Source organism: Brachionichthys hirsutus, chromosome 11 (assembly GCF_040956055.1).
Source record: "Brachionichthys hirsutus isolate HB-005 chromosome 11, CSIRO-AGI_Bhir_v1, whole genome shotgun sequence".
NCBI classification, from domain to species: domain Eukaryota; kingdom Metazoa; phylum Chordata; class Actinopteri; order Lophiiformes; family Brachionichthyidae; genus Brachionichthys; species Brachionichthys hirsutus.
This window is the reverse complement of record NC_090907.1, coordinates 13,510,411-13,530,006: the sequence shown is the minus strand read 5'-3', so window position 1 is coordinate 13,530,006 and position 19,596 is coordinate 13,510,411. Positions and strand designations below refer to the sequence as shown.

General features: G+C 50.6%; 2 protein-coding genes across 2 annotated transcripts; one reads left to right on the top strand and one right to left on the bottom strand.

The window, feature by feature from the left end:
• The first annotated feature begins 255 nt into the window (after positions 1-255).
• Positions 256-6,476, top strand: kcnk6 (potassium channel, subfamily K, member 6). Its single transcript, XM_068745652.1, has 3 exons — positions 256-571; positions 3,542-3,934; positions 6,186-6,476. The coding sequence occupies exons 1-3, from the start codon at positions 256-258 to the stop codon at positions 6,428-6,430; spliced, it is 954 nt and encodes a 317-aa protein (XP_068601753.1). The 3' UTR covers positions 6,431-6,476.
• Positions 6,477-16,375: 9,899 nt separating this feature from the next.
• Positions 16,376-18,755, bottom strand: LOC137901538 (DDRGK domain-containing protein 1-like). The gene is made up of 8 exons (XM_068745577.1): positions 18,573-18,755; positions 17,521-17,658; positions 17,319-17,434; positions 17,145-17,246; positions 16,953-17,075; positions 16,842-16,880; positions 16,663-16,768; positions 16,376-16,581 (listed from the first exon to the last, which is right to left on the bottom strand). Exons 1-8 carry the CDS (start codon positions 18,658-18,660, stop codon positions 16,421-16,423), a joined length of 873 nt encoding a protein of 290 aa, XP_068601678.1. The 5' UTR covers positions 18,661-18,755; the 3' UTR covers positions 16,376-16,420.
• Between the last annotated feature and the right edge of the window lie 841 nt (positions 18,756-19,596).

The following is a 19,596-nucleotide window of genomic DNA, read 5'->3' as shown; positions in this document are numbered from 1 at the left end:
ACAGGAAACAGTTTGGGGACCCCCGCTGTAGCTTGACCTTCCTAACTTCAAGCTGGGACGCTTTTCCTGGACTCCGGGACGCACCGCTGGCCTCACGCTGGCTTCACTCAGAGCTCCACGCCCTCCCGTTTCCGCCGAGGGGAGGGGCTCAAACCCAAGTAGGACAGCCCCCCCCAATCAGGTGTCCATTGAGCAGCAAAGAAAAGGGAGCGTGTGCGCTGGTCCCGGCGTGGCGCGGCGCGCAGCGGAGCAGACATGTATCCCGCACGGAGGTCGTGGCTGCTGCTCGCGGGCTGCGTCTTCTTCTACGTCGTCTACCTGCTGCTGGGCGCGCTGGTCTTCTCCAGCATGGAGCGGCCGGTGGAGGAGAAGCTGCTGCGCGACATGGAGACCCTGAAGCAGGAGTTCCTGAACCAGAGCTGCGTGGACGCGGCGTCCCTGGATGGCTTCCTGCTCAAAGTGCTCAAGGCCAACAAGTACGGCGCGCCCGTCCTCGGGAACTCCTCCGGCGCGTCCAACTGGGACCTGGCATCCTCCATGTTCTTCGCCAACACTCTGGTGACGACGGTCGGTGAGTTCACGCCGGACGACACGGGTGGGGTCCGCGTCAGAGCTCACCTTGACGCGCGAAACGCGCCGCAGCCGGTTATGGATAAAAAAAAAAAAACGTTTGCGCGCGTCAATAAACTGAGTTTGAGCCCGCCGGGCGTAATTATTCCTTTAATGGGAGGTCCAACCGGCAGATTGTCCGTTTCACGGCGATAGTCGTGGATTATTACGTGTGCGTGTGCGTGTGCGTGTGTCCCCCCCCCCTTCATGTCGGTTTGAATAAAAACTTGGCTCCCGGCGATGTTTAACACAGATTATAAATGTCTCCTTTTCGGGTTTTGTGTTTCTGAAACTTTCCTTTGCTCTGAGCCGACTCACTGAATGGATACACCTGCCCTCATTTCTTAGGTGTGTCCTAATTACGAATGGCGTTCAACCCCGGATAGATGGGCAGATGGTGAGGGGGGGGGGGGGGGGGTGTAATTTCCTGTAATAACTTTCCTATATTTTAAAGGGCATCGATTGAAAACTGGAACTAGATGATGGGCTTTTTGCGCAGTGGTTTATGTTCATGTGAAGTACGGAGTGCGTGACGGGAGGACGCGCACGGGGAGGACGCGCACGGGGAGGACGCGCACGGGGAGGACGCGCACGGGGAGGACGCGCACGGGGAGGACGCGCACGGGGAGGACCCGCACGGGGAGGACGCGCACGGGGAGGACACTGCGCCGCGTCTCGTGGTGGGACGGAGGGTCAGCAGGAAGGTCCTGTGGGCCTCCTTCCCAAAGTCTTCTGTTCCGGTTTATCCTGCGGGTCCGGAATGATCGGAAGTTAGAATATCGTCCAGGTGTGTTTACCGGATCATTCTATCCGGTGGCCCTGATGACGGCGTTCACACGACATCAAAGCCGTTTAACGCTGAATTAAAATGTCCAAGCAGAACTTCGATGTCAAATATTTCCCACAACGCTTCACGTTAAACGAACTTTAAATTTCTCTCTTCACTTCCCGTTGGGCTTTTCGATCCGGCCCGCCCAACTTGTGTAATTAAATTGGCTTTCTTTTTATAATTAAACCTCATTCATCTTTCCTCTTCCCTACAATGCTGCCTGTGATGTCAAATCCTTTCATGTAGCTTTGACATGAATATTCATGAGTGTTAGCTCACCCAAACGCCATCCGTCCATTCTGTCAAATCTCAGGACCCAAAATGGTGGTGCGTTTAGATATCGATGCTAAAGCGGTGCCACTTTGTTATTTCAGGACTTTGTTTTTATACACGGTTACAATTTAGACTCGTCTTTCTGTATTTAGGAAAATAAAAGCATTTTACCCCCCCCCCCCCCCCCCCAAAAAAAAACTTCTCAAAGGACTGGTTGTGTGTCTCTCCGTGTGGCCCCCGCGATGCACTGGCAACACCCCCGGCCCATAGCGAGCTGGGACAGCGAGAGGATGGCTGGATAAACGTCTCGTACGCTCGACAGGACTTGCAGTGAACAAGAACAACTGAAATGACTATTACCCAAAGAAACGCCCGTCTGGTGGGTTCCTGAGACGACGTGCGTCTCCACGGGGGGGGGGGGGGGGGGTCGACTCCATCACACATGGGTGGTCAGAGCTGGCCATGAATCGCCCGGCACAGGCAGCGGTCCATTACTTGAGGTGACGTGAGCGCCTTGGAGCGTTGATGCCAGTCAACAATACAGGCCACTTTGAACTGGTCGGTGTGGACCAGAACCAGTTTGAACTGGTCAGTGTGGATTAGAACCACTTTGAACTGGTCGGTGTGGACCAGAACCAGTTTGAACTGGTCGGTGTGGACCAGAACCAGTTTGAACTGGTCGGTGTGGATTAGAACCAGTTTGAACTGGTCGGTGTGGACCAGAACCACTTTGAACTGGTCGGTGTGGACCGGAACCACTTTGAACTGGTCGGTGTGGACCGGAACCAGTTTGAACTGGTCGGTGTGGACCGGAACCAGTTTGAACTGGTCAGTGTGGATTAGAACCACTTTGAACTGGTCAGTGTGGGTTAGAACCACTTTGAACTGGTCGGTGTGGATTAGAACCACTTTGAACTGGTCGGTGTGGACCAGAACCAGTTTGAACTGGTCGGTGTGGACCAGAACCAGTTTGAACTGGTCGGTGTGGACCAGAACCAGTTTGAACTGGTCGGTGTGGACCAGAACCAGTTTGAACTGGTCGGTGTGGACCAGAACCAGTTTGAACTGGTCGGTGTGGACCAGAACCAGTTTGAACTGGTCGGTGTGGACCGGAACCAGTTTGAACTGGTCGGTGTGGACCGGAACCAGTTTGAACTGGTCGGTGTGGACCGGAACCAGTTTGTTCTGTCTCTTTGCACCGCGGGGGGGGAACATCATCATCATCATGGTCTCTGGTCTCTGATCGTATTTAACTGGCGTCTTGAATCGCGTCGAGCTTGAAGGTCTCTGACGAAGCAGCGACTCTGACTCCAGCTTTGTTTCTGCTCCTGAGGCTGTTTGCTCCATGTCTTCCGTTCCGCTAGATAGCAGCCAAATATCCCCGTTGGGGGGGGGGGGGGGGGGTAGATGTTCATATTTTAGTGCAGAGGTTAGCACTGTGCGGTTTTAATGTTTCCAGTATTTAGTCCTATCTTTTTTCTTAAACGTGCCGTTACCCGGACGCTGGTGTGACATCACCGTATGGCAGGACGGCGCCGTTGCTGCTTCCACATGACCACCGAGGAAAACTGCTTCCTTTTGCATGAAGGCGAACTAAAGTGACCTTTGGTGTGCAGAGGAAGTTCCGTTCCACAACGCCCTGCTTGAATGTCTGTTCTCCGGTGTTTGAACCACGTTAAGAGATAAAGGATGTGCCTTCAGAGTATTTCATCGGTTTGGTGAAACTGAGACGAGTGCTTGGATTGGACTCGGGTGCAGACTTGTGCTCCGGCTATGATTGGTTGAATTACCGCAGCGTCTTCCCTTACCTCTTTCTCCTTTCGTTTCCAGGTTATGGCAACACCACGCCTCTGTCTGATGCTGGGAAGGCCTTCTCCATCCTCTACGCCATCATTGGGGTCCCGTTCACCATGCTTGTGCTCACCGTGTGCATCCAGAGGCTCATGTACCCCCTGGTCTTCGCGCCCGTCAGCCTCCTGCACCGTTCCGGCCTGGAGCCTCGGTTGGCTGCCGTTGTCCACTTTGTGCTGATGGTGGTTCTGATGCTGGCGTGCTTCTTTGTAGCGCCGGCTGCCGTCTTCAGCACCGTGGAGACGTCCTGGTCCTTCTTGGATGGGGTCTACTTCTGTTTCATGTCGCTCTGCACCATTGGGCTGGGAGACTTTGTCCCTGGGATGCGGTACGGGCAGGAGAACCGGCCCCTGTACCAGGTTTCTGTCATGGGTGAGTTAACTGCTGTCGTCGGACTTCAGGGCACGGTAGACATTGCTAATAATGTTAGCAGTCCATCATGTATGTGTTGATTTTGCCATCATTAAGGCTCGGGTCATTTTTCATCTCTGGTGTCGTGTTTAATTTGAATCATATCGTCACTGTAATTCAGGAAAAGGCAAAGTGACGTCTGTGCTATTAGGAAAATGCTGTCGGCATTAAAGGCTGATGTTTCGAGGAGGCTTTCAAACCGGTGGAATCGGAACTTTAGTCTGAAGAGCCGTGAGGAGATCCAGATATTTAATCTAATGAGAGTTGGTGACTTTCAAGTCGTAATGAAATCCGGTTGTGCGGGTTTCACGGCAGCGAGTGTTACACTTCACTGTCATTGGCTGCTGCCGTTCATGACAGAATATTTTACAGAAGTCATGAAATGAAGTTTTGTATTTCTGTCAGCTCACCTGAAGGAGTTGGGGTCACCAATTTAACTCAAAATGGAATTAAGTGCTTTCTACTGGGAGATGCGGTACCCAATTAATAATTCTAATATTTATAATTGGGAGTGTGGCCCAGGTGGATGCTGGGAGTCGTTCTGTGTCTCTCTTTAATCCCTTGTTGTTTGGCAGGCTGACCTGTTTCTACAGATTAGCCATGTTTCCTCATTCATGCAAAGAAAATGTAAGATCTGAAAAAAGGACACATTTCCCAGAGCCCAAAATCATGACATTTTCCTCTGGAAATGACTCTAAGCTCGTCTCCACCATGTTGACCATGCAAAGTCCAAAAAGGCTTTTCCTCCCTAGTGCAAATGTTTTGGGATGTTAGTTCAGAGATTGGACCGTTCGAGTTCTTTAACTCTTCCAGTCCTGTTTCTCAGTGATTCATTAACCAGGGAGAATACCCCGAGAGCAATGACATCTGAGCACTGTTCTACTGTCCTAAAGCAGCGCTGTCAATCTTAAAATGGCCGCCTAGAGTCAAGCTGCTCTTTAGATTGGTGGACGGTCTATTTGCTCTGAACGGTGTTCCTGCTCAGGCTCACGTTTAAAGAGTTGCTTTTTTTCAGGGTAAGCTTCGTCACAAACTTTAAGCATTCAGTCTTTGATGAACTCCCCCCTCTGTAAATGGCCGGGCTGATTTAGCAATCTCTTCTGCCACACTTCCTCCACACAGAAGACACACGCCCCTCTTGAGTGGGATCTGACCGCCGTCCATCTGGAGGCGTGTGACAAAGGAAAAGTGTCTCCCCGGTCAGAAAGCTTTGAGCTGTAACCCGATCGGTTCTCTGCAATCCTCGTTCCCCACGCGAAGCCTAATGTTTGATCGATGGCTTGTAGAGAGACAACCCCTCGAGACATTTGTCTTTAAACATGCAAGCAGGCAGCACAGTTTCAGTAAATATCAGACGGTATGCAGTACTTGCAAAGAAACTTATGTATAATCTGGAGTTCCTGCAGAAATCTTCCTGAAACTTGTTTGAGATTATTGGTGCTTCATAGCGTGACAAATTTTCAGTTTTTTGGGGGGGGGGGGGTGCCCAGACTGGTATCCGGACTCTGAAGCTGTTGTGAGGCAGCAGATTGTCTTCCTGGAATACACGGGGTCGTAATGCAAGTCTGGACACGCTGTCCATGAGTTCCTGAAGGGATCTAAAATGTGGCCGGTTTTGCACGATGAGCTGCAGAGAAGCCAGCTGTGTTTTTTTTTTTAACGCAGCGCCACCTGCAGGATTGGAGGTCAGTGTTTACAGAGGTGATGGTCGCAGATGCGTGTTGTTGCTGTTGGACTATTAAACATGCATATTTTCAATGTAGTGCACGTCTCCCCGTCATTCCTTGGGAAACAGTCTTTGCGGAATGAGCTTCACACTCACGATGCTATGCTATCACCTGTTAGCAAAATGTACCTGTAGCGTGATCCAGGCTGGAATTTTGGAGCATTCACAGCATTCCCAGTCTTCCGTTGCCCTTGTCCTGACTTTTTGCATATATTTACCGAATTGCTGAGATGAATGAGGTCCAACTTTCTAGGTATTTACGCTCTATATGGTTTAGGATTAGGAAATGATCTAATTGTGACTATGTAGAATGCTAACCACTTTATTTGAAATAAGGTTGTGTTAATTAATGGGTCCGATCAGTCTTGAAATTGATCCGTCCAGTCTTTGAAATACTGACTTGATGTTGCCGCGTGTATTGGCGCATTGTCCTGCTGACTGAGGTGCTTCAGTAACCCTTCTCTCCCGGTCTCTCCCCCCTTGCAGTCTATCTGTTTGTGGGATTGATGATGATGTACCTCCTGCTGCACACCTTCCAAAAAATGGCCGATCAGCACGGCCTGACCACCGTCCTGAAGCTGTCTCAGTGTAAGGAGGACGTGGACAGAGACAGGGAGCCCATCGTTGACGAGCCTGAGGATCAGATGCCCCCTTACCTGGAAGAGAAAGGGGCTAGTGAGCACCTGGATGTGGGTTCATATCCCTCGTACAACACCATGACCACACGCTGAGCAGCGTGGAGGCACAGAAGAGGCTCTGCCTTTGGTGACCTACTTGAACCAGTGATTTACGACTCCGAGACTGGTGGTGGACGGACTCTCAACGACTGTCCGTTTTCCTTCCTGTTGTCTTCTCTGCTATAGTTTAAAAAAAAAAAAAACAACTCCAGGAGAGTGACCGTGCCGAAGGAATCAAGACGGGTTTTAAGATTCTACCTTTGTTAAGGAAATGCCGAAGCGGCTCTTGGACTTCTTTCTGCAAAGTACTCTTCTAACTAGATTGTGACAAGTCACACAGGCCAGAAGGCATGAATGTAAATGTTCTTGCTCAACCCGAGATGTGATGTTTGCTGTTCGTGTTTGGTTCGTTAAAGCCTCAGGAAAGCACGTGAATGGTGTTGGGTGGGGCTTCATGTCATTGTTGTGTTTGTGACATGCAGGATGGACAAACTATAAATAACTGGTGAAACTCAACGCAACATGAGCTGCAGACGCACTCGTCATTTCATCTTTCCAAAAAACCCTGCCTCTTTAGCACCATCAGTTTGAACCTCGTTGTCTTCATGCGTCACATCTTGACCAAAGCTTCTGGAGACGAGGGGCCAGATGTGTAGGGACAGACCGGGCGTTAAACGCTCACGTCGTACTTCAGTGAGTCTCCACCGTATAAATTGGGACAGTATTTAAAACACCGTCGGTATTAATTATGACTTTGGGTATTTAATGAGATCTCTTGTGTGAATTTGGTGTGCCTGAGCCTGACCTTCCTTATGGTCCTGCCCCCTGGTGCCTACATGCAGTTACTACATATCGAGTTCAGCAATAAACGGGGGGGGGGGGTCAAGGGGTTGGAAAAGAGGGACTGGGAGCAAAGTGAATTTAGACTTTAGACAACTTTGAAAACATGTCAAACCTGTTCTGTTCGACTTAGAATGTATGAACGGTTGACGAGCACTTTGACTTTCACATTAATTCTTGTAGCATCAAAGTTGCAGTTGCATTGTGGGCCCATCCTGTAGTCGGATGATCTATCTCATGTATTCACATTGGGTCTTCATGAATTAAAGGTTTGTGTGTTGTTTAACGGTGTCATAATTATCACCGCTGGTGTATTTTGAAGTTCTACCATGCTGTGTGCACAGGATGAACACGTGTCCAATTGATCACTTTTCCAAAAAAAGAATGAAAAAATTGATAAATTACTGACTTGAAATGAGACAAATCTTTTCTTTAGAGTGACACAACGCATCGGTTTGATTTAACACTCTCCGACACTCGGACGCTTTACATTGTGCAGTATTTATTCACTCCACGCACGGTGACGCTACTGTTGTAGCCACGGCTGCCCTGCATGGGGCAGCTGCAGCTGCCCTGGGGCAGACTGACCGGAGCGAGGCTGGCAATTTGCGCCATCGTCCCTCCTGACCACGCCGACATTCACTCGCTCACTACATTCACACAGGTAGGTGGTAGGTGGACTGCCGTCACATCGACCCAATTGCACGCTGGTCTACACTCCAGTGGGCGACTGCTGCCGTGCAAGGTGCCCTCAGGCCCACTGGGAGCCACTTGGAGTTCAGTGAAGGACACTTCAACGTGTGGACAGTTGAAGTTCCTTGGGCGGGATTTGAATCGCTGGTCTATCGGTCACTGGGCAACCCGCTCGGCCACAGTTTTGGGAAGCCCAGCTGCTCTATCGTCAATGGTAAGACTCTTTAGCAGGGCTTTAGAAACTCATTTCACACCGCGGGACGCGTATGGGCTAGGACGATGTCGAGTGGGCCGGACAGTGGCGTTGTTAGGCCTATTTTAGGGGGGCTTCAGCTTCAGCCCCCCTAAATAATTTTGGGTTGTTTTATAAAATAAAAAATATTTTTTTATTTTTTTATTTTTTTTTGTTCAGTGACCAAAAAATGCGGACATATTCTATTAAAGCCGCCAGAATATATGTTTAAAAACATGTAACCTGTCATTATTTACTTAAATCTGATCATGAATCTGTTTCCCCTCACTTCATGGCCTAAGGTAGAGAACCCGTTCCACCTGTTCCTATAGAGAATGCCCACATCACTGAAACTCCAGTCCACGTTTTCCCTGTGACCGCGCTAATTGTCGGTCCCTGCAGCGTGTTTGAAGCACACAGAGCAGAATAGAAGAGCTTTAGGAGAAGAACGTGAACGGATGGATGAAGAATGGATAAAAGAAAGTTTATAAAGAAAGTAAGTTTATCACTGCTGGTAGTAACATTTAGTTAGTGTGTGACGCACTTTAGGGAAACACACAGATGCATTAGCCATGGAGCTGGATGAGAACCACAGCCCTGAGCCACGCCCACAGTCTCCCTGAATCAGGTGCAGAGACCTGCAGAACCTGGAGGAACCTGCAGTTGCACCGCGTCGGTTACACTGCGTCGGTTGCACTGCGTCGGTTGCACTGCGTCGGTTGCACTGCGTCGGTTGCACTGCGTCGGTTGCACTGCGTCGGTTGCACTGCGTCGGTTGCACTGCGTCGGTTGCACTGCGTCGGTTGCACTGCGTCGGTTGCACTGCGTCGGTTACACTGTGTCGGTTGCACTGCGTCGGTTGCACTGCGTCGGTTGCACTGCGTCGGTTGCACTGCGTCGGTTGCACTGTGTCGGTTGCACTGTGTCGGTTGCACTGCGTCGGTTGCATTCCTGGCTGCGTCAAACAACGGGTCAGAAAAGACTTCTCAGTCTTGCAGTTATTGAAGAAGACGAGCTTCAGAATCACAACAGAGAGATCGACTCTTAGAAACAGACGCGTTCTTTGATGCTTCCATCCACCAAGTAACTTGTAATTTTAGCCATTTTGTTTCTTGTTGATGCTGTAAACATCCTGTTGCTGTCTAAACCTGTTTGTTGTTGTACTGTATTGAAAAACAGACTGAAATAATAATAATGCATAATTTCTCAGTCCTTGTTAGCCGTTTGAGGTTTTGTGCTCGTACGCTACATTTGCTCACATCTTGTGCATCTCCTGGGGGCTAAGCCCCCCCTGTCCTTAAAACCTAGTGACGCCCCTGGGGCCGGACCATTAAAAATGTAGCATATTCAGCTATAAATAGCAAAGATGTCATGTCTTTCCTTTGTTTTAGTATAAAGAAGTACATAAGGGAAAATGTGATATTTAATGAACTATTTTACAAAACATTTCATGAAACACCTCAGATTTCTTTAGAGAAACGTGTAATTTACTTTTCTCATTTACATCTATGCATTGCAACTGATCCCATCGATTGTACAAAGGCACAAAACTTTAACAAGCAATTGGTACTGATAAATATAGTAATGCACTTTAAGATGAAATGAGACTCATAAAGAAAGTGCTTTTAAACCATTTACACGTGTGCATATCAAATCTAAATGGAATCCCTTCCTACAGCTTTAAACTAAAGAGAGTACTATTAAATGTGTAAGGAAGGAAGTATTCACCTGTCCTGTAAACTTCAACTTGTGTAACCATACATGAAACACACACACACATCTCCGGTGTTATTCCAGAAACAGCCACAGGAGGGCGCACGGGGCCGCTTCAGTGAGCGTCTGAAGTTGACAAAAAGCATAAATATGCACACAAACAAAAGTCTTAACAACTTGTAACTTGGCACACTTATAGATGACATATGTGGCTGGAACTGACGTGACGGAAAAGTGGGTGTGACTTACGGTGACAACGTTATAGACTTGTAAAGGTTTAATTTTGTCATATCTCAGGAACGGAAGGTCGTTCAGAGGCGGGGAATAACACCAGAAATGTTCCAAACATTTGAAATCGAAATATCGCGTGAACTGTACGTTGTAGAGACTTGAGAAGTTGGTCTGTCCCACATAACTCGGCTACTATTCTGAACACGCTGGTCCAACCCCCGTCAGAAATGCAACAGAAATAGACTTCACCGAAACAGATTAGATTAGATTAGATTCACTTTTTTGTCACTTAGCTGCACTGTTTAGGTACAACACAGGGCAATTGACAGTCATAAAGCGTATGGTTCAGTACTTTGGCAAAGTCACGTCTGATTGCCTGTGAGAAAACGCTTTTCCTTTGTCTGGAGGTGGAGATTCAAGAGTTTTTATTGTTATTATGCTGACATAAAATCGTGTGAAGGCCCACGGCTTAAGGCACACATAGGAACATAAAACAAAAAACAAAATCTCTCCTAAAGGCCCTGATGATCGGTAACCCTTCACCCTGTTTGACCTCAGAGGGGAAAAGAGTCACTTGTGAGGGTGGGTGGGGTCTTTGATTATCCTCAGGGATTTATCAGAATCAGAATCAGAATACGTTTATTGCCATTATCAGTGAGGGTTCACAGACTAGGAATGTTTCTCGGTGAAGTCGTGCTACATGTAACAGTAATGACTAAGATACAAAAAACATACAAGTACAGACACATCACAAAACAGGATCAGGAGAGATACACAGATGTGTATTAGCAGCAGCAACACTAGTGTAATCATGTAGTGCAAACAGAACAGTGCAAGCTGCCGGTGATCAAATGTTCATGAGTCCGGGACAGAGTCCTCCGTACTGGGCCCCCCCCCGGCACCTGGTCTCCGTGCCGCTGCCGTACCAGGAGGTGAAGCTGCTTGTCGGGAGGCTCTGTGCCTCTGTAGGAGGCCCCGATGGTGGTGGCTTTCAGGCCGAATTGCTTCAGGCGCTGTTGAGCCTTTTCTACGACTGCAGTGACATGGCAGCCACAGGCCAGGTCTTTCTCGGTGTTCACCCCCAGGTCTTTCTCGATGTTCACCCCCAGGTCTTTCTCGGTGTTCACCCCCAGGTCTTTCTCGGTGTTCACCCCCAGGTCTTTCTCGGTGTTCACCCCCAGGTCTTTCTCGATGTTCACCCCCAGGTCTTTCTCGGTGTTCACCCCCAGGTCTTTCTCGGTGTTCACCCCCAGGTCTTTCTCGATGTTCACCCCCAGGTCTTTCTCGGTGTTCACCCCCAGGTCTTTCTCTATGTTCACCCCCAGGTCTTTCTCGATGTTCACCCCCAGGTCTTTCTCGGTGTTCACCCCCAGGTCTTTCTCGGTGTTCACCCCCAGGTCTTTCTCGGTGTTCACCCCCAGGTCTTTCTCGATGTTCACCCCCAGGTCTTTCTCGGTGTTCACCCCCAGGTCTTTCTCGGTGTTCACCCCCAGGTCTTTCTCGATGTTCACCCCCAGGTCTTTCTCGGTGTTCACCCCCAGGTCTTTCTCTATGTTCACCCCCAGGTCTTTCTCGATGTTCACCCCCAGGTCTTTCTCGGTGTTCACCCCCAGGTCTTTCTCGGTGTTCACCCCCAGGTCTTTCTCGGTGTTCACCCCCAGGTCTTTCTCGATGTTCACCCCCAGGTCTTTCTCGGTGTTCACCCCCAGGTCTTTCTCGGTGTTCACCCCCAGGTCTTTCTCGATGTTCACCCCCAGGTCTTTCTCGGTGTTCACCCCCAGGTCTTTCTCGATGTTCACCCCCAGGTCTTTCTCGATGTTCACCCCCAGGTCTTTCTCGGTGTTCACCCCCAGGTCTTTCTCGATGTTCACCCCCAGGTCTTTCTCGGTGTTCACCCCCAGGTCTTTCTCGGTGTTCACCCCCAGGTCTTTCTCGATGTTCACCCCCAGGTCTTTCTCGGTGTTCACCCCCAGGTCTTTCTCGGTGTTCACCCCCAGGTCTTTCTCGATGTTCACCCCCAGGTCTTTCTCGGTGTTCACCCCCAGGTCTTTCTCGATGTTCACCCCCAGGTCTTTCTCGATGTTCACCCCCAGGTCTTTCTCGGTGTTCACCCCCAGGTCTTTCTCGATGTTCACCCCCAGGTCTTTCTCGGTGCTCACCCCCAGGTCTTTCTCGGTGTTCACCCCCAGGTCTTTCTCGGTGTTCACCCCCAGGTCTTTCTCGATGTTCACCCCCAGGTCTTTCTCGGTGTTCACCCCCAGGTCTTTCTCGATGTTCACCCCCAGGTCTTTCTCGGTGTTCACCCCCAGGTCTTTCTCGATGTTCACCCCCAGGTATTTCTCGATGTTCACCCCCAGGTCTTTCTCGGTATTCACCCCCAGGTCTTTCTCGGTGTTCACCCCCAGGTCTTTCTCGGTGTTCACCCCCAGGTCTTTCTCGGTGTTCACCCCCAGGTCTTTCTCGGTGTTCACCCCCAGGTCTTTCTCGGTGTTCACCCCCAGGTCTTTCTCGATGTTCACCCCCAGGTCTTTCTCGGTGTTCACCCCCAGGTCTTTCTCGGTGTTCACCCCCAGGTATTTCTCGGTGTTCACCCCCAGGTCTTTCTCGATGTTCACCCCCAGGTCTTTCTCGATGTTCACCCCCAGGTCTTTCTCGGTGTTCACCCCCAGGTCTTTCTCGATGTTCACCCCCAGGTCTTTCTCGGTGTTCACCCCCAGGTCTTTCTCGATGTTCACCCCCAGGTCTTTCTCGATGTTCACCCCCAGGTCTTTCTCGGTGTTCACCCCCAGGTCTTTCTCGATGTTCACCCCCAGGTCTTTCTCGGTGTTCACCCCCAGGTCTTTCTCGGTGTTCACCCCCAGGTCTTTCTCGATGTTCACCCCCAGGTATTTGGAGGTGCCGACTCGGCGCCGCCAGTGATCAGGCCCACCGCTGCCGTGCTGTCGGGTTAGGCATTTCAATTTAGTTGAGTTGATCCTCCACCTGATGCCCCGACCTGCTCTGCTTTCACCCAGCCCCCGCTGATACTACCCCCCCTCCACGCCCATGCCATGCCTGGCCCCTGGCCTTACGCCCGCTTTCAGTGGGCGTCACCCGGATTAGGGTCAGATGCAAACTCTGAAACAAAACAAAACACACTCTTCTTCACTCTGCACTGTTGACTGTGTGTGGGGGTGTGTGCGTGTAGGTGTGTAGGTGTGTGTGTGTGTGCGTGTGTGGGTGTGTGTGTGTAGGTGTGTGTGTGTGCGTGTGTGTGTGTGTGTAGGTGTGTGTGTGCGTGTGTAGGTGTGCGTGTGTGTGTGTGTGTAGGTGTGTGTGCATGTAGGTGTGTGAGTGTGTGCGTGTAGGTGTGTGTGTGTGTGTGTAGGTGTGTGAGTGTGTGCGTGTAGGTGTGTGTGTGTGTGCGTGTGTGGGTGGGTGTGTGTATGTGTGTGTGTGCGTGTGTGTGTGGGTGTGCGTGTGTGTAGATGTGTGTGTAGGTGTGTGTGCATGTGTGTGTGTAAGTGTGTGTGTGTCTGTGTGAGTGTGTAAATGTGTGTAGATGTGTGTGCATGTGTGTGTGTGTGCGTGTGTAGGTGTGTGTGCGTGTCTGTGTAGGTGTGTGTGTGTGTGTGTGTGTATGTGTGTGTAGGTGTGTGTGTGTGTGTGTGCGTGTGTGTAAGTGTGTGTGTGTGTCTGTGTGAGTGTGTAGGTGTGTGTGCGTGTGTGTAAGTGTTTATGTGTGTGTGTGTGTATGCGTGTGTGTGTGTGTGTGTGTCTGTGCGTGTGTGTAAGTGTGTGTGTGTAAGTGTGTGTAAGTGTGTGTCTGTGTGAGTGTGTAGGTGTGTGTGCGTGTGTGTAAGTGTGTGTAGGTGTGTATGTGTGTGTGTGTGTGTGTGTATGTGTGTCTGTGTAGGTGTGTGTGTGTGTGTGTGTGTGTATGTGTGTGTATGTGTGTAGGTGTGTGTGTGTGTGTAAGTGTGTGTAAGTGTGTGTGTGTGTGTCTGTGTGAGTGTGTAGGTGTGTGTGCGTGTGTGTAAGTGTGTGTGTAGGTGTGTGTGTAAGTGTGTGTAAGTGTGTGTGTGTGTGTCTGTGTGAGTGTGTAGGTGTGTGTGTGTGTATGTGTGTGTGTATGTGTGTATGTGTGTGTGTAAGTGTGTGTAGGTGTGTATGTGTGTGTGTGTATGTGTGTGTGTGTGTATGTGTGTATGTGTGTGTGTGTATGTGTGTGTGTGTGTGTATCTCACTCACTCTACCCCAGGCCTTGGTTCATTACTCAATATGTCAAAAAGCAACAATAGATGGGTATGTCCTTTTCTCTATATCCCACAATGCATTGCGGGTGGCAATGCTAGGCCGTGTTTACACACTCGGAGTTGTTGATCGTTCATCTACAGAGTCTTAGAGTCTCACGAGGATTTCATGAAGACTTACTCTGACAATGAACTCCAGATGTTAGAAAAGTGCTATATAAATAAAATGTATTATTATTATTATTATTGTCTAATCGGGTAGGAAGACGTCGGGCTGCCGCCTCTGAGCTCTTTAGAGCGTTACCGCTGCTGCTAGCGAGGTGCTAACGCAGGGCGCTGACTTTGTGTCGACTAGTGACGCCAGCATGGGGGAGGCTCAGACCGCTCTGGCGAGCGTCTCCTCGTTCGTCCACGACGTCGGGCCTACGTGAGCGGCCGGCTGCCGTCAGCGGTGCAGGAAGGAACCCGCAGCGACGGACCGGCTCTTCATCGTCTCCTGACACAAACGTTCCGGTACTTGTCTTCTCTTCCTCCCACAGGCGGAGACTAAATCCAGCGCGATGAAAGCCCCGGCCGACGACGTTGATACCCGGCTTGCCCTCAGAGCGGCGAGCCCGGTTTATCACGGGAACCGCCAACTCCAGCCTGTGTCCAAGGTGTCCAAAACGCCGACCCGAATGTCTCCTGTCGATTATTTGAGGTTTTTAACGGTATTTCTGCGCAGCCTGACGGCGCTTCACGGAGTCCGGCGGTGTTTGCAGCGATGGTCGGCTCCATCGGGGACACGCTGGACGTGTTTGGGATCGACCTCCTGTGCAGAGGTCAGGATTCATCGTGTTGAAACGCTGTACGGGTGGCGTACAAGCTCAAATAGTTCCTCACACGCAGGAGCCTGGCGCCACGAGTCGCCATGGGAACCTGGAAGGCGTCGTGGAGCAGCTGACTCGTTTTAGCAGTGAAGTTCCAGCGTTTGCGCTAGCCCGCCGCGACGACCCAAACCCCGGTTCCTCCCACAAACGCGAACTTTACCCAGAGTTCCTCTCCTCAACGCCTGCGACGCGCTCCGGAACAACCTGGCACCGCCGGGCGTGCTGATAAAGGTACAAAAACACAACCGCATACTCCTATTCTGTCTGGCGTTTCAACAGGTAGATTGGACTGATTTAAAAAAAAAAAACTGTTTTCAGGACAGGAGCCAACTCGACGTGGGAGGCGAGGAAGAGTCGGGAAGGACGGAGGAGACGGGATGAAGACGAGGGACTCGACGTGGGAGGCGAGGAAGAGTCGGGAAGGACGGAGGAGATGGGATGAAGACGAGGGACTCGACGTGGGAGGCGAGGAAGAGTCGGGAAGGACGGAGGAGACGGGATGAAGACGAGGGACTCGACGTGTGAGGAGAGGAAGAGTCGGGAAGGACGGAGGAGACGGGATGAAGACAAGGGACTCGACCTGGGAGGCGAGGAAGTGTCGGGAAGGACGGAGGAGACGGGATGAAGACGAGGGACTCGACGTGGGAGGCGAGGAAGAGTCGGGAAGGACGGAGGAGACGGGATGAAGACGAGGGAGGCGAGGAAGAGTCGGGAAGGACGGAGGAGACGGGATGAAGACGAGGGACTCGACGTGGGAGGCGAGGAAGAGTCGGGAAGGGCGGAGGAGACGGGATGAAGACGAGGGACTCGACGTGGGAGGCGAGGAAGAGTCTGGAAGGACGGAGGAGACGGGATGAAGACGAGGGGACAGGTCTGAGCGTCCTGACATTCCTTACGGACGCCAATCGGTCCCGGTCTCACGATATAAAGATCAATTGTTTATTTCATTCATTTTCACGTCCTCTTCATCCGCTCTGCGAGGGGGGGGGAGGGGGGGGGGCACACCCTGGTAGCGTCGCCACAAACTACAGCCGCTACATATAAACCATTTTAAAACACGCGAGGAAACTGGAGAACGATAAAACGCAGACGCTGTGAGGCGACAGCGCTAACCACTACGCCACCGCTCCCGCCCTTCGTATCATTTCATGGTTAAAAAAATCAAACAAAGATGAGCCAAAAATATGAATCACAAATGTTTAATTTTCAACAACAACGCCGAGCCGACCCGGGGTCAGGCGGAGACTCCGCCCTCCGGGGTCAGGTCGATCAGCAGGTTGCTCGCCTGCGCTAGCTCGCCGATGGACACTCGTCCTCGCTGTCGGATGAACCGGGCCACCGAGTCCAGCTCGTCCGGCGTGACCGAGATGAACTTCCCTCTGTCGTCGATCACTCCTGAACGGAAAACGTCGAAGCGGCGCCGTGGTCACTCTGATTGGCTCGCACGTCCGTCGCCCGTTAACCCCGCCCACTGACCTGTAAGGGCGCCGTCGGCCAGCAGGTCCTGCAGCCTGTTAATGGCGTCCTGCGTCCTCATCCCGAAATGAGAAGCCAGGTCTTCCAGGAGAACCACCTTGGAACTCTGAGGACAGGGACGAGACGCCGCTGAATACGCATCCGAGTACTTTCTGCAGTACTCAGGCTGCGGCGCTCACCTCGATGTAGTGGATGAATTCCTGCAGCAGGTGGCGTGACTGAGAAGAGAGGAAAGAACAAACGTAAAAAACGATCGTCCCGGAAACGATTCCCCCGTCGTGAGAGGCGACCTGGTCCTCGCTGAGCTGCTCCTCCTGTCCCTGCTCCTCGATCACAAAGGACGCTCTGAGCCTCAGGTACTCCTCCTCCTCTCGCCGCGCCTTCTCCTCGTCAGCCCGCTGCACGTCCTCCTCCTGGACAAACGGCGGTTACACGTCTCTGCACCTCCTCGTGCGAGGGCACGGGCAGGAGGCGTGCGCCACCTGTTTCTGTTCCAGCAGTCGTTCTCGCTCCTCCTCCTGGCGTCTCTCCTGCTCTCTGAGCTCCTGCATCCTCCTCCTCTCCTCCCTCTCCTCCATTTCGGCCTGTTTCAGAAGTTCAAGTCGTCTGAATGCTGTCGTTTAGCGCTCGGTAGGCGGCGCAGCTCCACGCGTCACCTCTCTCTGGACTTTCTTCGCTTGCTTCTCCTCCAGCTTCCTCTGCTTCTTGGCTCCGATCTTGGCCGCCGGTTGGGAGCTCTGCTCCTCCGAATGTTCTCCTTCCTCCGGCTCCTCTGAAAGCGAAAGTTTAGACTCTTACTACATCAAAATGATGCATCACAGCTGTGACGCTGCCTGTAACGTAATAAACGACGCGCACCGTGTTCCACGGCTTCTCTCGGCGTTCTTCTGCGAGCCATCACCGCGGCGAGGTTCCTCCTCCGACGAGGAATCCCAGCTCCTCGCTCCTCCGCCGCCGCCGCAGCCTGGACCACGTCCCTCCGCTGCTCCTCATCAGCTGAGGATGAAGAGGAGACATGAATGGATACCTCCAAGCAGAGGGAGCCACAAATACTTATAATATAGAACATCGAAACAAGCAAATAATAATGATGTCATAATAAATAATCTGATGACAGTGCCACATTCTTCCTCATTCACTGTCATTTGTGACAGTGAATTAGCTGCAGGTTCAGGGTAGAGCTACGCGTGCAGTAAAATCGTTAATGTAAGGTTTATTTAGCATGCATTGCCTGGCTGTTGCTGAAGCTAGCTAGCTGTATGTATGCTAGCTAGCTAGCTATAGTTTGTTTAGCATGCATTGCCTGGCTGTTGCTGAAGCTAGCTAGCTGTATGTATGCTAGCTAGCTATAGGTTATTTAGCATGCATTGCCTGTCTGTTGCTGAAGCCAGCTAGCTATAGTTTGTTTAGCATGCATTGCCTGGCTGTTGCTGAAGCTAGCTAGCTGTATGTATGCTAGCTAGCTATAGGCTATTTAGCATGCATTGCCTGTCTGTTGCTGAAGCCAGTTAGCTATAGTTTGTTTAGCATGCATTGCCTGGCTGTTGCTTAAGCCAGCTAGCTATAGTTTGTTTAGCATGCATTGCCTGGCTGTTGCTGAAGCTAGCTACAGTTTATTTAGCATGCATTGCCTGGCTGTTGCTGAAGCTAGCTATAGTTTGTTTAGCATGCATTGCCTGTCTGTTGCTTAAGCCAGCTAGCTGTATGTATGCTAGCTAGCTATAGTTTGTTTAGCATGCATTGCCTGGCTGTTGCTGAAGCTAGCTAGCTAGCTACAGTTTATTTAGCATGCATTGCCTGGCTGTTGCTGAAGCTAGCTAGCTAGCTATAGTTTATTTAGCATGCATTGCCTGGCTGTTGCTGAAGCTAGCTAGCTATATGCTAGCTACATTAGCACTAAGGCTTCTTACCTTCCTGTGTTTTCTTCCGCAACTTAAACGAAACAAAGATGAGAACGAGGAGGATCGCTGCCGCTGCCGCGTACAATACGGCATCCATGGCTGGTGTAAAAAACACGAAATATACCCCACGGCTACTTCGCCATCGATCTCATGACGAGCAGTTCAGAGTTCATCATCTTCGAGCTTCCGGTTGGATTGCAAACCACAGTGGAGGCCGAATGCTGCCACCTACCGGACTGGTGCTGTTTGTTCGTTCAAATAATTTATACATTAATTATGTTATTTATTAATTAGAGAGAGAGCGGAACAAGTTGAGACTGCTGCTGCCCTCTGCTGTTGATTTTAATGTATTACAAACTTCATTATTGATTGATTGATAGTCTTGACATGGATTTCTGATTTTTATTTTATTTTAAATCTTTGTCTGGTGGACAATTTAATCATATTAAACAATAAAATATCGGTTCAGTTTGAACTTTTCATGAACTGTGCTGTCGAACTTTTAAATGCGAAGATATCAACCCTACTTTTTATCGGGGCTCGGGACCGGTAAAACGGAGCCAAACGAGCATTTATGCGTGATTTATTTGCCTGCAGTGTCCCTCTCAAGCTGCATCTGCATCTGCTGAAAATGAGGAGGACTTGTTCGTCTGAGTGAGTTTCATCCGGGCAGCACCCGCTCGCCTTTGAGAAAACTGACCCAACAACGGTTTGTATGCCAGAGTCTCGTAGCTGTAGAAGAGTCACTAGAATTGCTTCTAGTTGTTTATTTTAGGGGGGAAATGAACTGAAAAGCAACTTGGAGGTTTCAAATTCTATCTCGGACCCCTTTCCTGCCTTTTCTCACAGGTCTCCCAACTCGAGGGTGTGGCTTCCAGCCGCCATCCGGACAAGAGCAATATACAAAGGTAGTGCTGTGCTAAAAGTGGCTACTGTTAACTTTGCATTGGTCAGTCAGTAGTAAAGTACAACAGAAGCTAAAATCACATCAGCCACTCCTGCTAAACTCACTTGTGCTGCTCTGATCCCCCCC